The sequence below is a fragment of the Eptesicus fuscus genome, chromosome 3, assembly GCF_027574615.1.
Source record: "Eptesicus fuscus isolate TK198812 chromosome 3, DD_ASM_mEF_20220401, whole genome shotgun sequence".
In the NCBI taxonomy this organism is placed as follows: Eukaryota; Metazoa; Chordata; class Mammalia; order Chiroptera; family Vespertilionidae; genus Eptesicus; species Eptesicus fuscus.
This window is the reverse complement of record NC_072475.1, coordinates 33,671,105-33,688,698: the sequence shown is the minus strand read 5'-3', so window position 1 is coordinate 33,688,698 and position 17,594 is coordinate 33,671,105. Positions and strand designations below refer to the sequence as shown.

General features: G+C 37.2%; 1 protein-coding gene across 6 annotated transcripts in view; it reads right to left on the bottom strand.

Moving 5' to 3' along the window:
• The window catches only part of NLGN1 (neuroligin 1), a 698,104-nt gene extending 695,890 nt beyond the window's left edge, over window positions 1-2,214 (bottom strand). For 3 of the 6 annotated variants that reach the window (XM_054713732.1, XM_054713734.1, XM_054713735.1), the window contains exon 1: window positions 1,722-2,214. In XM_054713732.1, the coding sequence (XP_054569707.1) occupies window positions 1,722-2,214 (493 nt within the window). Of the gene's footprint in view, window positions 1-1,218; window positions 1,279-1,721 lie in introns of all 6 variants that reach the window. The other 3 variants (XM_054713731.1, XM_054713733.1, XM_054713736.1) reach the window with 2 other exon arrangements.
• Between the last annotated feature and the right edge of the window lie 15,380 nt (window positions 2,215-17,594).

The following is a 17,594-nucleotide window of genomic DNA, read 5'->3' as shown; positions in this document are numbered from 1 at the left end:
AAAGGTTGAGTCCCATTCTACTAGAATGACCAAAAGATATAAGAATAAGAACAAAACCAAAGATATAAGAATAAGAACAAAACCAAACCAAATGCAATTCAACGCAAATACTTCTGATCTGAAGTCAAGAATTTTGTTACATAAAGCTTCTTCCATCTAATGTAATCCCAGTAAAAAAAGAACCTGTAGTCATTCCCCACCCCACAGGGGTTTTGTAATAAAATCTGACTTGGCCCAGCCAGGAGACTAGAAGTGCATAGAAAGATAGAATGTATAGCACTTGAATATTAATATGATTTCTGTATGAAGATTGAAATTCTACAAAGTTATGAATAGGGTGAAAAATAACACTTAGATGATTTACTGCCATAGAAAATCATACTCTCCTATGAGTGATTTACTGGATGTTATATAAAAATAAAGTGTGGACAAGATACATTCAGATGCAAGCTTGCAGCTGTCAGTGTCTACATTTGCTCAATCTGGCTAGAGGATGATTTGAAGGTTGATTTAATTGTAGCTTCTGAATCATGTTCTTCCCTATGTTTTAAAATGTTTAACATAAATATAAAAATGTTAAAGTAATTTTAAGACTGTAAATATTTAGTATAAAAATCTGCAAAATCTCATTCTCTTTTGGAAGAGTAACTGAAAATGAAAAGACTGTCTTGGGGAAAAATACATTACCTAATAATAGTAATTGCCCAGTATTACATCACTTATTTACCCTTACATGAGAAAGTTCATACGGTGTTCAGAAGGAGCTAAGAATAAATAAACAAAACACTACGTCTGTGACTGAATTTATCAATGTTGCGAGGAACAGAAATCTCTATCTGTAGAACAGGGTTCAGAGAACAAAAGTTGACCAGTTAGGAAGGAAGCATTGCTCGGGTTCCTTGCAGGCAATGTAATAGCCTAAGTATCCTTTCCTCAATACACCAACTCAAAGCAGAGATTCAACTCCTCTACATGCTACCAGCACCTGTGGATGCTACCAGCACCAGAACACAAGGCACCACCAATAAGCTTTGTAATTGTTATCCACTCAGCTAGAACTCTCCTTAACCATCTTTCTATTCTTTGACAGGCTTCATTAAATTCCACAGATCACCTAACCGTTCACTTTCCAACATCAGCAAATCATCCTTAGGGGGAATGTCTTGTTCTTCCTCTGCAAGCTTTTTCCCCATGTTTTATTTCCACTTTTATACATACCTCCTTTTCTACATATTTTCTTGCCGGGTTTTCTGGCACATTCCTTGGATATTCTTTTTACTGAAAAATGAATAGAAGACTAGAAAATAACATGGCGCTCCATCACAGACCGCCGTAACATGCAACACCACTATCTAACTTGATATAATCCTGTTTTTACTGAGTGCGAAAAATCCCCAATTCGTTGAGCCTGCACATGCAATGGAGAAATGTTGATGCATCTTCTCAGAAGTCATTCGGTAGGAAATGGAAATTAGAAACCCATTTCTACCTAAAGATACGTGCTGTGGAGGAAAGAAAATGAATAGGCATAGGAAAAAAAATAACAGGTACACCGACACACATAAACAAAAAGAGCGGCATGCACGCATGTAAAATATGTCTACATGCCCACAGGAAAAGCCATGCATGCTACCAGTACACGTGAATTCATATTGTTAAAACTTAGAATAGAAAAGAAAAGATATAAATATATCTCCCTGTTTTTCCTGCAGTAAACTCACCATCCTCAGTTGGGACATATATGTTTAAATACAGGCAATCTTCACTCTGGTCTTGTACATATGATGAAACCACATCCAAGTTATTAGTAAACCATACAGGAAGCATGACTTCCGGCAATCTGCCATCGATGATATTCTGGGGACACACAGGAGCAAATTGAGTGGCATTCCTGGTATCTGACCAGGGAGATGGTGGCTCTGGAGGCTGAAAACGATGTTCCCCTGTTGGCGGTGCGGCATATGGAACCCCAAGAAACTGAATAACAGGCCCCAAAATTTCATTATTGAGTTCTTTCTTAATCCCTCTTATCTTGCCGAAGTTGGTAGTCACCAGTGGATCTGCATCATCCAACTTTTGGGAGAGTACATGGGCAGCCTGAAGCAAACATGCCAACACACAGAGAGTCAACGAGGCACCCAGCCCCCTGTGTAACAAGCATGCCATTACTGCTCTCCAAACATAACTTGGCCACGTGCATCTGGGCAGTGCCATGGTCCCACATCAGTTGTCTAGTTGTCCGGTTACAGTGAGGCAAAAGTATCTGTATCCACTTGAGAAAGACCTTATAAGGGTAGAATACACCTCCTATTTCTTAAAGGTGAACTTGTCGACAACAGCTCAGAAAGCTCTTCCTGCAGCCAGCATCTCCCATTGACTTCACATGCATTGAAGTAGCATCTTCAGTCATCACTATTTTTCAGACCAAATCCTATTGACCACTCTGATTTCCATAGTAGCTACGTGGGGAGAGAGGCCATTGACTGTAGATTCCCTCTTATAAATCAAATCCACTTAGCTGCAGGTCTCTATCCTAGAGAAAATGAAAATAAATCATTAGCACAAACAAGCTAAAATGGTCAGAGTGACAACTAGATGTTTTACAAGCTCCAGGAAACATTAATAGTGGCTAGAGCCAAGTAAGTCAAATATTACTATAGGAAAATTTCGGTTTGACATAACATGACAAGTGAAATACCTATTAGATTGAGAGACTTGCCTGCCAACTTTAGACACTTTTAAGTGGAAGCAGGCCTTGTCAAAACATACAGTTTCAAGAGCATTTCACAGTGTAATATTTTTCAAATAAAAGTGATGTGTGAAATTTCCCCTTTATTGATAGTCTTCAATCACTTCAACAAACAACACAGTTAATCAGCAAACATGCTCAAAATTAGAACTCAATAACAGAAAACCTTATTGAAAAAATAATTACTGGTAGAGAATTAGTAGGACATAAACAAAATCTGCTAGAATAATTGTATATATTAAGGAACAAACAAAAAGTGGTCCCCAATCTATGCTATGGAGGAAAAACACAAAGCTAATGCTATAACAAGAAAACTACTATTAGATGAAGTATAATCATTTAAGTACAACTACCTAAGAACGCAAACCTCTTGACTGTTTAGCAAAAGTCTGCATAAAATCATTAACTACAAAGAGAAACAGAGTTGGCATCATGTTTTTTACAGACAGTTTTCTTACCATCTAGCTATAATACAGTGTAAATATCAGTAAATTTGCAAGGTGAAAATTAATTTCTGAGTCAAAGTCAATCTATTTTAAATTACAAATTTTGTTATCACTATCTGTTAGAAATCAAAGAAAGGATTAAAAAGAAAAGACTGTTTCGGAGTTTAAAAGAACAATCATACCTAATCATTGCATCTTGCATGTGAACACTAATCAAACATCTAACACTGTTTACCCAGTTCAACTTAAAATGCATCCGAATAAAATGTAACATTCCGTGCAGTGCCATTCACCGTGTAATCTTACATTCACTGCAAAATAGCATACAAGTTGGCAAATCTGTCTTTTCTTATTCAAGCCACCTTTTAAAGAGCTTACTTTGAAAATAATAGTGTTGATATGTATGACAGATGCTTCTGTCACATTATGAGAGGATTCTTGAAGAAGTGCTGCTCTGGCAGGGAGGCTGCCCTGACTGCTATGGAAAAGGAGATTGCAAAAACCATAGAGGTCAGCAAGAGATTTGGTTCAGGCCTAGTGTTCCTTTAGCGCCTCACAGAAGGCAATAAGGAGATAAATGTCTTTCTTCAAAAATACTCCAGTCCGTGTTAATTCACATACCTTTGCTGTGAAAGCACATTAACATACAAAAGACGGGCTTAGACCCATCCCATTCCCGGCCCAGAACTTTAGCATGTATGGAAGATTTAGCTACACAAACTCATTTCTGTTTGGAGTATATTATGCTTATTCTTGTGCAGAATCCGGGTGGGCCACAGCATGGCTGTCTTTCCTAGTAACATTTCGGTGTTAAAAAGCACCCCTTTGTCCCTAAAATAAAGAACCTGTGGCTAGGCTTTAAAAGTCACTGTCGCTATTTTCTGTTCAGTCTAATTTTCAAGTACAACCATTTCCAAGAGTTCTTCTTTACACACTTGTTATTTCATTAACAATACAAAGTATTTGTTTGGTTATTAACAAAATAACAGGCCCAGCTGGCGTAGCTCAGTGGTTTAGCATCGACCTATGAACCAGGAGGTCACGGTTCCATTCCCAGTCAGGGAACATGCCACCCAGATTTCAGGCTCAGTCCCCAGTTGGGGGCGTGCAGGAGGCAGCCGATCATCATTGATGTTTCTATCTCTCCCTCTCCCTTCCTCTCTGAAATCAATAAAAATATATTTTGAAATATTATTTTAAAAAATAAATAAATAACACTTCTTTTTGTATTTGCGAATCCTTAACTGTGTTCAAATAAAGGGGCTCCTGTTTCCCACGGATGTTCTACTTAACCCAAACTGTGAAGGATTCGAATTCTGCACGTGATGGTAAATTTTCAAATTCTAATAATGCTTAGCTTCCGAGGTTACAAAATTATCCCATTTCTCATGGGTTCAATGTATGGAGAACTATAGCGTTGACTACAAAGATTTTTTAGAAGTTGCTATTAGCAGTAACCCAAGTCTAATGTGAAAATATGGCTGGTTTGAATAACTGAAATTAAAATATAGATAGATATAGATATAGATATTTTTCCTATTTATTTGTTCTCCTTTAGTATATGCCAAACCATTAGCTTTTATGTGTTTACATCTCATTTGCAACAACCCTATAATATGGGTTCAACAATCATCCCCTTTTTACTCATGAGAAACTGAGAGTTAAAGAGGTTAAATACCTTGGCCAAGGTTTCTCAGCTGATTAGCTGATCAATAGCAGATCCAGGAGCCCAGTCTGATTGAAAGGCCATTCTCTTGATCATTGTACATGATATAGTCTTTCATTCCACAATTAGCACTTTAAAAAATTGATCCTAGTACATTTAAAATTGAATTGTAAGAGTATTTATGTTCCTTCAGAAGATAGTCTAGGTAAAAACTCTGACAATGTCATAGAAACAGAGAAATGTAAATGATATGAAAGTTTATATTTTATTGTTACATTTTTTACTTTTTTACCTTTGCATTGAAAACCACGATAGGTTGTTCATGTTAAAATAATGGGTAACCAAAAAAAAATCCCAAATTCAAATAGCCTAAATGTCCACTAATAGATATTGATAAATGAATTATGATAGATTGATAAATTGAAATTCTGTACTTCAGTGAAAATAAAGGACTTCAACTAAATATATCAACATAAATAAATATCAAAAATTTTAATAAAGCAAGTTGCAGAAGATTAGGAGAGTAAAATGCTATTAAATAAATAAAGCTTAAAATAAGTAAAATAATGCCATATATTATTCAAGGACACATAAATATGTATTAACAAAACATGTGTCATCCCTGAGTAAGAAGGAAAGAGAATGAAATTAGTTCTAGTTATTAATTAATTACCTCACATAATTAATTAATTGGCACATAAGATGGATAACCTGTGGTGAGGCCTTAAAAAAAAACAGCAATTAATTAAGTTTTATATATCTTAGCATTTGATAGTGGTGGGTGATAATACACACACACACACACACACACACACACACACACACTCATATACACACACCTTTGTTATGGAATTTTCTGTATTTTCCTGTACATTTTAAATATTTTGTAATAAATATGTTAAAATAATGAGATCAGGAAAGCTTTACTCAGCAGAGCAGGCAAGTAGTTGAGCTTATCAATCCATACAGGACTCACTTCATCTGGCTTTGAAGTTAGTGGAGATACTAGCTCACAAATTCCTCGATTGTTTCTCCCCTTGGGTTAAAGCATGTGTTATTGTACTGAGAGAAATAATATTAAAAGTGAATAAAACTTAAAGAGACATAAATGGGAATATATTATGTCACTTTCATTGATTTATCAAAATAACTGGTTTATCCACTAGTTTGTGCCTGAGTGAGCCAGACCAAAGGGATGATTATAGAGAGAGCAGAGAGAAGTACAATCCAGTCATTGCTCCCAAATAGCTACAATATTATAAAGATACTAGGAGCTCAGCGCGCGATTCAAAATTGCGCAGTGCCGCCCACCCTCAAGTTGCCAGTCCAGCCCTGTCTCGCTCTCCGGCCCTTGAAGCAGCTGTGGCCGCTGCTGATCAGGCCCTCCTCCAGCACAGGTGCGCAGAGGCCCCTGCTGCGCTGCGTGCGCAACCCCCTCCTGTCCAGTCGACCCATTATGAAGTCCCAGTTAATTAGCATATTTCTCTGTTGTTTAGATAGATAGCCACATAGATAGATGATAGATAGGTAGATAGATAGATAGATAGATAGATAGATAGATAGATAGACAGATAGATGATAGATAAGCCACATAAAAATAAGTCACATAAATAAATAAGTCACATAAAAAATGGCTCTAATGCAGGTTGGAAGGTGACATGTTCAATCAGTACATGATGAGTGGGAGGTAGGATCCAGCAGGAAGTCTCTGACTTCTAACTTCACATAACTTTTTGTGTGTTATCTTTTTTATGTCACCTGTTTTCTCCTACCTTGCTTTGTTTTTGTTTTCTTGTTGAACTTATCCCCCATCCCCACCCCATTGAATTTCTTATTCAAGGGTACAGACTTTGTGTTGTTGTGGGTTTTTTTAAATAATATCTTTATATTCATCATAAAATCTATATGAAAATCCTTTACATAATGTAGGCCTCGGTAAATTTCAGCTGATCTGGGTTGAATGCATGCTTATCACTGAGCAATGTAGAGTCTGGCCAATTCAGTTGACGCATTATTCACTGTAGTAATGTTCTACTGAGTCATTGCAAACACTGAATTAGGGAACATAGATCCATTTCCCCTAGGTAAATACACACACACACACACACACACACACACACACACACACACACAGTTATAACTTACAATCTTAAATCCTGAAAACAATTTACCTTATTAGATTTTATTTTATTTATTTTACAAAAGAGAAAATAAAGTTCTGATGTGTTAAGTGACTTGTCTGAGGCCACTAATAGGCCAGAGTTGGAACTCAAACCCCCTCCAACTTGCCAAGAGCTAGAGTTTGTAGGGACTATACTACACTATCTCACTACCATCCCTGTCCTCTGTTCAGCTCTGTTTGAGAGCTGAAACAAGCAGGCAGAGTATCACCTTATTCAACCTCAGCTGGAAATGTGCTCATAGGGTAACTCAAATTATGTACTGTTTTGCTCATGTCCGTGAATAACTGTGAAAGCACCATGAGTATTGATTTATGAGTTACAAATACATTTTAGTGAACAGGAAAATTTGAAAATACAGATCTAGGAATAATAAAGACTGACCGTATTAACTAAAGCTAAATAATGTTTTATACCTATAAGTTTATGAGTTGTTTTGAGTTCAGAATACATCAGCCTGTCACTGGTGCTTAGTAATAATGTTTTATTTAAGAATTGGATTTAGTAATAATAATTTAATAATACTTGCATTTAATAATAGCTGGCTTCAGTGGAGTGTGGTGATTTTCAATGGCCCAATCTAGCTATGTAACTAAAATGAGCCTGTGTGACCAGCCCCCACTGTAAGAAAACCTGACCACCAACAGATTTGGGGCTTTCTCTACCAATACGTTTCACATGCACACTGGTGGTGGTTCATGACCTGGAGACAAGGAGTATCCTGTGAGACCCAGCAATGGGAGAACAAAGCCTGAGTCTGAGATTTCCAGACCCCATTCAATACCTACCCTTCTCCTGCTGTTGCTATATTATAGCCTTTGCCTGTAATAAAGCTGTCCAGTGAGCATAAACTATTTTAAGTCCTGTGAGTCCTTTCAGTGACTGAACACATAAGTAACTAATGTGTAATTAATTCACCTAATAACTACTTTAAAATGGGATGAATAAGCAAATGAATGCAATTACACAAAATGTTGTTAGTCTTTAAAAGAAGAGACAGGTCTACCTTGAGTTAATAGAATAGGAAAGAGTTCGTGAATCAGGGGGAATTTGAGCGGGGCCTCAAAGAATGAGTAAGATTGGAAGAAACATTGAAGGTCATGGAAGAGACCTCAGGCACATTCCAGAAACAGTAGAAAGGATATGTAGTGTATACTGTGGTGCTCAACCTGCTTGGACCTAGCTCACATGGCAATGACTGGTCCACACCAGTGTAGAAAGACCTGTCCTTCTTGCCTCAATGTATTTCAACTCCACAGGGCCATCCCTGCCCCAAGGCTCCTGTGGAAAGGAGCAGAGGGAGGAGTTGCCTGTGAGTCTCTCCCTACTTCCCAGGTATTTTGTCCCAGGGCATGCCCCAATAAACTTCCTGCTGGCACCCTTCCATCCCAGAGCCTTTATATTTTCCCTGGGAAATCTAACCTGTGACAGAAAGGACAGGAGCAGCCACATTTGAGGAGGGTTTAGTTTAGTTTGGCCAGAATACAGAATAAATGAGGTTCAGCATTGAATGAGACAGGAAAGTCAGGTTACAGCCAAATCAAGCAAGCACTTCATTAAAAGGCTAAATAATTTGGATTTTATTCACTGGATGATGAAAAGCCATTACATATTCCTAGCAGGGGAAGAGTATCATTAAATCAATTCACACAAAAAGTTAAACTGGCAATACTGTGGAGTAGGGATCTCCAAAGCAGTGTGCTCACATGCCACCAGAAGATGACCAAAAGGAAGTAAATTGTTGAACTTCTATGTATCATAATATTTTACATAAAGCATAAAGCAAAAAGAGTAAGATATCACGCTTTGCTAATATGAATATATGGTGCAATGCCAGTGCCTTCACATGGTTTGTTGTGTGATGCATAAGGCACTAGAGATATACTTGGGAAGGTGTGAAGTTCTATAAAGCGGTAGGCTTGCCAGCAGTGGCATTTTATCGTTGTTACGGTTCTTTTTCAATGTTTAGTGATGTACTGGAGTTTACATCGTTGGACAGGTGGATTTATACATTTCATCATGTTTTAATTGAAGTAACCTTCACAGAACAGACTACTGGATTGTTTTTCCCACAAGATAAATGTGGATTAAGGGGAATACTAGCAATACAATCATAAGAAAAAGAAACAAGGAAAAATGAAACTCCTACTTTTAGTACAAGCTCTTCTTCAGCTACATTGCAAGACTCAAAACAAGGTCTATTTAATCCTATATAATAACTTCAGATAAAAATATTGAAAAACATGAGGAGAGACAGGGATGTGTGGCCCTGGAGAGAGCTGAAGGAACAGCCTCCAGGATCCCTGAGCTAAGTTCCTCTCCCACACTACAGATGCCATCTTTCATGTGTAGTTCACTCGCCTAAAATGGCATCAGGCTGGGGGAAAGCAATCACCCCACCCTCTGGATACCCTGTCACCCCATCCTGCGGAGCTTGTGCTCTGCTGAGGAGTCAGCTGCCTGGTTTAGGGAATAAAGATCTGGGAAGATTTAGGGAGTATCAGTGACTGAGTTGTATGACTTTGGGGTGGGGACCAATCCCTCTACTTCCCCATGAACTTGACTGGTCTCTCCCCTCACCAGACTCCCTAGCCCCATTATCCACACTCCTCGTGGCCCCACCCTCCCAATTTTTGGTGGCTCTGCCTTGCTGAGGTCTGGCCAGAATATGGAACAGACTGTCTTGTGTGGCTCAGCGGCAAGGCAACTCTCTCAACCTTCCCTCAAGACTGACCTATACCTCCCCGTCAAGGGAGGTATGCTAGCCCATCCACCCAACTCCTGGTGGCCCCATCTTATTGTGATCAAGCTCAGGCAAAATCTAGACAGACTGAGTTGTGTGGCTCTAGAACAGGGAACATTTTTCCCTCACTTCACACAGTCAAATATTGCTCTGCTTGGGTATGATGGACTCTGCTGGCCTCACCCTGCTGATTGCCTGAGACCCTGCCCAACCACAAAGGTGTGCGAGCACCCAGAGCGTGGCAGCTAACCTCTGTATGTACTGGGACATATGCTGAGTGACCTCAAGCCCAGCGCTGGCACCAAGTTTGAATCTATAGATCTGGAGAACACTAGACAACAAACTCACAACAAACAAAAGTTCCAGACCAGATGGACTCAGAAGTGATTTTACCAAACATTCAAAGAAGAATTAATATCTGTCCTTCTGAAACCATTCAAGAAAATTCAAGAGGAGGAAATTCAAGCTCATTCTATATTGCCAGCATTAGCCTAATTACAAAACTAGATAAAGACATCACAAAGCAATAAAGAAATTATAGGCCTATATCCATGATAAACCTATATGCTAAAATTCTCAACAATTCATGCTAAAATTATCAGTAATACATTAGAAAGATCATATACCATGATCAAGTGGGATTTATTTAAGGGATGCAAGGGTAGTAAAATAACCACAAATGAATAAATGTGATACACCAAATAACAAAAAAATGAAGGATAAAAATCATATGATCATATAACTAGTTGTAGAAAAGGCATTTGATAAAATGGAGCACCCATTTATTAAAAAAAAAAAAAAAAAAAACCTCTCAGCAAGGTGGGAATGGAGGGAACATACCACAATGTAATAAAGGCCATATATGACAAACCACAGCCAACATCATACTCAATGGGCAAAAAAATAAAGCATTTTCCTTAAGATCAGGAACAAGGCAAGACAGTCTGCTTTCACCACTCTTATTCAATATAGTACTGGAAGTCCTAGCTACAGCAACAAGCCAAGGAAAAAAATAAATAAAAGGCATCCAAATTGTAAAGGAAGAAGTAAAATGTCATTATTTGTAGATAACATGATACTATATAGATAGAATCAATAGATGCCACCAAAAAATGACTAGAAATGATAAATGAATTTAATAAAGTAGTAGGATACAAAATAAATATCCAGAAATCAGTTGCTTTTTATATAGTAATAATGAACTATCAGAAAGGGGAACTAAGAAAACAACCCCATTTACAATTGCTTTAAAAAATGTATCTGGTAATAAAATTAACCAAGGATGTAAAAGACCTGTAGTAGGAAATTTATAAGACACTGAACAAAGAAATTGGAGAAGATACAAATAAGTAGAAGCATATACCATATTCATGGATAGGAAGAATTAATGTAATTAAAATGCCAATACTCCCCAAAGCAATCTGTAGATTTAATGCAATTCTTACCAAGATGCCAATGGTGTGATTCACAGAACTAGAGTAAATATTCTAAAAATGTATATAGAACCGCAAAAGGCCCCAAATTGCCACAGCAATCTTGAGAAAAAAAAAGAATAAACTTGGAGGAATTGCTATCTAATATCAAACTATATTACAAGGCCAGAATAATAAAAATATCATGACACTGGCATAAAAACATATAGCTCAATGCAACAGAATAGGGAGCCCAGAAATAAACCCACATCCTTAGAATCAAGGATTACAAAGGGTCTACTCTGAGATGGGAAAATCCAAGTTATAGACCTTGATTACATAGAAGTTCAAGGGGTACCATGGCTCCATGTTGTGGCCATATCAATATGTAGCTATTGAGAACCAATGTAGTGACAAATATATCCTACCATGACCATTATTAACTGATAACTTGATTAATGGCTAGCACCAACCAACTAAGCATGAAGTAGATCCAGTGAGCTAACTGCATAATCTCATCTAATGTCTCTAAATACCATAAAGTAGAGATCATTATCATCTCAGTGTAATTGATCATTACATTGAAGATCTGAAATACAAAGCCACTGAAACACTTTTCAATAAAACAACACAGTTTTGTGAATGTATTGAATTCCAACAAATAGAAAGAGATAAGTCAGAAGAATCAAAAGACTACAGATAATCCTGCCTTCTCCTCAGTTTTGTCCATAGCCTCCTTCTAGGATAAAAGGTAGGCAAGCCGCAATAGTTTTCCAGTTACATCCCATTCCCTCTTCCTTTGCAAAAAAAAAAAAAATATAAGCAATTCTACTTGTTCTCTTTCTCCTTGGGTTACTTCTACTCTAAATGAACCTCTCCAAACATGTGAGAAAATAGAATGCTAAGGAGAAACAGCACACTAAAATTTGACAGTAATAGGAGAAAAAAATTTACCAACTAAATATTTTAAAGAATATCCAGGGGGAAAATCCTGAGTATATGCAGAGGTTCTAGCGGGTGGCAACCTATCTTTGTGGGGGAAAAACAAACAAACAAACAATACTAATGGAAGGCAGCACACAGCACTGGGAGCAGTGGTCAGTGAACTGGGCCCAACTTGTTACCAAGATCTTCCTTCCTGGAAAACACTCTTCCCAGGCTCAGTTTTTGCCAGCTCGTATTCCTCAAGGCCTGGCTCAAAGATCAGTACATGCTTTCCAGATTCTCCCAGCCCCCAAAGCATGTGTTACCATTCTTGTAACTGAGCCTACATTAGTTTTTAATCACAGCAGCTCATGCACTCAGCTTCCCTCTTCATCCTTACACTATTTAGTGGGAAGCAACTTACGAATAACAAAGGAACAGTGCTAATTTGCATGGAGACTGCAGTTCAATGGGGAAGACCAACGTTATGTAAGTCAATTACACAAATAACTATCTAGTCATAAATGCTTTGCCAAAAAGGATAATGCAGGGTGCTCTGAGGGAAGATTTAATGGATCTGTAGTGAGAATGTGATCTTGAAGAAGTGATCTATAAACTGGGTTCTGAAAGTTGAGTAGGAATTGGCAGGTAAGGACCAGAGGATGGAGTGTGCCAGACAGAGGCAAGGGAAGACCCAAATGCTGTGAAACCAGAGGCTTTCCAACAACAAAGAGATCAGTGTGACTTGAAAGAAGAGTGGGGCAACAGGCTGGAGAGGAGAAGACAAGTCAATAATTTCTATGCCATTTTAGGAAAAATATGAGATCACATCCCAAGTCTGAGAAGAATTATAATCATAAAAATAAAAAGAGGCTATATCACTTTTGAACTGTTGATTTTTAGTAACCTTCCCCAGAACAAATCATTACATTGTAGGTCATCAGAAAATATTTCTTGATACAAATAAGTGGAAACATTTCACTTATTCACTATTACTTTTTTAAAAAATATACTTGTGATGACTGACCTCTGTGACTATGGCATTATCATAATTAGAGTTGGAGCAAGAGGGGCTGAAACAGGGGAAACAAATTAAAGTACACTGAAAACTCATCACGCAGGGGTGTGCGTGGGTGACCATATAGACTGGCAGCTAATTCCATTACTGTTTGGCAAAAAAAAAGTAAGATTCGAAGATACCATGACAGCTTTTTACACAATGCAAGGAAAAAAATACCAAAGTGATAGCCTTTCCTTTTACATTCCACAACTGAATTTTTACTATGACCATCACTACAACTAATAGCTTGATAAGAAAGATAAGACTTTTTTTGGGGGGGAGACCAGCAGCCTGATTCTGTACCTAGTTAATCAGTATCCCTAATGCACATTCCTGTTAGCCTATATTCTAGTCACTGCCCCTTCCTTAATTATCTGGTCTTGCAAGACCTATTTACCTAAATACTCACATTTTATAGAGGCCATAAACCATGAACAATACACAACCCCTGGAGGGGGTTATCAGCCCTGGTGCCAGGCCAGGCCTTTAGGTGTGGTCTCACATCTCCCATCCCAACACACAGGGCTTTTTGCAAAGCCCACGAAAGGTCCAGAAGTCTGATCCATATTTGGGGGACAAAGAAACCAAAGGGTATAAAGAGAAAGCTTCCTCCATATTGGCTTGCTCAGGATTTGGAAACAGGCTGCCCTGAGTCACGGTACTAGTACATCTGGAAATAAATGGGTTTTTCCTGTATCTCTGGGTACTCCTGTGTATTTTTCAGTCACCTGGTAAATTCTGAAACAGGCTAAATATTAAAGTGTCTTATTTGTTTTGTTTTCAGGGAGCAGCTAAAACAAGTCATTTAACATTAACTATATACAATAAGTTTTACTTTTCATTTACTATGAACCTACTCTCAGATAGAATCTCTAAATATGAATTGTTAAATCTAGACTCTACTTAGAAGTCTTGACTACCAAGGATTAAGAAGGTGAAACTGGGTGAGGGGCAGGAATCAAGAAGACAGAATGTTGAATTTTTACTTTATTTTTTAAAAAGCCTGGGCAACAATTTTAATGTATGTGTAAACTACTGCAGGATGCATTTGGAAAACCAATTGGCAGCCTTGTGATCCCCCAGAAAAAAATGAAGAATCACTCAAGAGCTTAGGAGAGACAGCCAGGTAGAGTTGGTTATTTCCCTTGATGCTTTGGTCTGAAAGGGGCAACCTTTGGGTCACAAGTCATTGCTTCCAGAAGCAACTTAAATATGTCTGTCAGTGTCTTTATAGAGAAGATAGCACAACCTAACAGCAGTTCTTTATTCTCAATTTACTATGTAAGCTTATTTTTGTTTCTGGTGAGTTGCTGTACCTGGGAATAGTGGAGAATCACTGATCCTGGTGCCCTGCTTAATTAAAGTCCTCTTTTTAAAAAATCCCTTATTGCGGGAGAATAGCTACAACTTTGGCAGAAGCAGTGCTGAGTTTCTCAGTATGGCCCTATGCCAGGGTGTGTCAATCTTGACCCCTTGGAGGATGATTAGCAGAGACACGGTAGTTAAACTTTTGTGTCCATTCACTCCCAGGCTTCTGCTAGAATTGGCAAATACTATAGTGGCTATTGTTTAAGAAGTAAGTGTCTACTAGGAATTGGACTAAAACCACCAACTCCTTTCATATAAGGCACCAAACAACAATAATGGCTTCCTGTCATTCCTGACATGGCTTAGAGCTCAATCAGTGCCCCAAAGGCCAAAGAATATTACACTGTAATCTTCCTCAGATATCCAAATTCTTATTGCCCTTCATATTACAGTTCTACCAGTGCTAATACTAGCAAGATTCAAAACAATGTTCTATTCACGGGCCATTTGTGTAACAGAACACCAATGAATAGATAGATATTCACAAGGATTTAATATACACATGGAATATTAATTGCTAGATGAATTCACCATTTAAATAAAATTGACGAATAGAGAGTTGGGAATCAAAAAGTGTTTCAAAAAAATTTCTAAGTCATAAATAATGACCAAAATAGCAACCTTCATTATATTTTAGATCTTACTGTCCAAGTTCTAAGTGTTTGAAATAATTTTAGTATTTCCAAATTCCTTGAAATATCACTTTTGTTTTCATGGCAGAAAATAATTCTAATGTACATCTTGGTAAATTATAACCAGAAATAATTATATTACACCTGTAAGTCTTGATAAAATAATCTATCTAAATAAGGTAAATAAACTGTACAAAACTCGCTAAAAAATGTCAATTGTTATTTGTCTGATTAAAATGCAATATTTTACATATATTTTTTGTACTTTGGGGGCTTTGCACAAAACTTCAAAATGTCTATCAATTCAAATAAGAAATCATTTACTTAAGAAAAAAAATTAAAATCAGAAATGAAAAAACCAATTATTAAGCAAAAAGGTAACAAGCAAGGCTAAAGCCAGGTCTCTTCATTCATTTAACAAGTATTTATTGGTCACCAGTAATGTGCCAATCACTGTTCTAGGTGCTGGTGAGAAACACACAGCTCTGAGAAACCAGACAGAAATCCCTGCCATCACTGCTACTACAATATTGTTTCATTACATACAATATTTTACCTTTGTATATTCATTTAATATTCAGATGTTATTTAAAGACCACATCTTTAAATAATAGGCACTTTCGGTATCAGTCTCATAGTAGCATATACATTAGAACACTTGGCACAGTTAAAGAGGTAATGAAACTGGTGACTTTCTTTACCCAAGAAAAAGGATAGATAACATTGTCACTTGTATGTAAAGTTTTGGACAGCTAAGTAATATAGATGTAAATTAAAAATGACAGATGCAGTTACTTGAAACATAATGGTTACTGAAGTGAATCTTTATTCCTTCCAGTGTTATGGTTAACTATTAAATGACTCAAGTATCACTTTCAGGTACACATTTTGTGACAACTGTTGGTCAATGTCATATGTACTAATCACTGTCAGTTCTGTCATAAGAGAAGTGCTTGTCCTATGGGGGAAATTATAGTTACAAGCCCAAGGTAATTTTTATCAAATCAATGTCCATTGATTTCATACATGACCTTGTTGAATTTCTAAGAATAGTAAGTATTTCATATGACAATAAAAAGGTATTCATCAAAACATTTTAAGGCAAAAAGAATTTTCAATTTATGCTGAAATATTAAAATTAACCTGTTGTGTTGTGTGTGTTTTTTTCTGAAGACTCAACATTCACTGGGTGTGTCAAGGGAGTAAAAACTACTGGTACACATAAGTGATGCCAAACGTATGCATCAGGAATAAGTTGTACATAAGTTGGATGTTTCTAAAAAGGCAGAGGTTGAGAAACATATACTAAAGACCTCCATATTATTCCCTGACTTTTTCACTCTTTTTGGAATTTACTATGTTATTTAGATACAGACAAAATGTTAAAAAAAAAAAAAAAACAACCCACATTCTAGGAAAATATTTTCTTGATATTCTATCTCCTCCCTAACTTCGCCCGCCGAAACACATTGCCACTACCAAATAAATAAGCAAGCAAACGAATAAATAAACCGACTTATTTTCTAGATTATGCCAAAAATTAAACAGAATTATAGATACAGGGAAAAGATAGATAAACCCGTTTCTTATTGAAACACCCCTTACAGCACAACCAAAGCGATGATATGGGCTTCAGCAGGTAGCTTTAACTGCAGACACAGGTGGTATTAGAAAGGCAGACTATAGAAAAAGAAGAGGTTCCTGTCTGGCTTGTCTCAAGGGAACAAGTTTATGTACAAAAATGTGACTAGATATATAGTTAAAATACTAAACAAAAATTGCTACAGAAGCAGATAAAAGTGAAAACACTATAAAAAATATATACCTTCTATTTCATAAGTCAAACCCAAGCTCCTCAAGTTAAAGTCGGGTCCTAAGATGTCAGCTGTGTTGAGTAGATCTGAGTCTCAACCTGGAACTTTATTTCCTGGGATGCATCACTGTGGTTTTTGACTTTACATCTGTAACGGTAACTTAGATTCTATTTGTTCTAAAATGAATTTCATGCTCAACTTGTTTTTCTTAATTAAACTTCCTTTAGTGGTTCCTAATATGTGTATTATTGAAACTCGTTAGTCCCATTCACGCTCGCCTTCAATTTTTGGCTACACATCCGTATACTGAAGTGCTCTGTTGCTATCTATAGGGAGAAAATGAAATAATAAATACGGGGACTTGAGCGTTTTATGAGTGTCAGAATGAGAGAGTGCCTGCAAGGCACATAAGGTTTCACACAAAAGAGGCATTACTGGAAAAGCTAACATGCTGACACATCTCTGATCCATAAAGTCTGCAGTAATGGCAGCAGTAAAGCGTTTTGTCATTGACTAGAATTTCTCTTACATGCAATGGAAATAGGCACAGAAGAGATTATATTGACTGTCATAAAAAGAATTCATATCATCCCCCCCCCC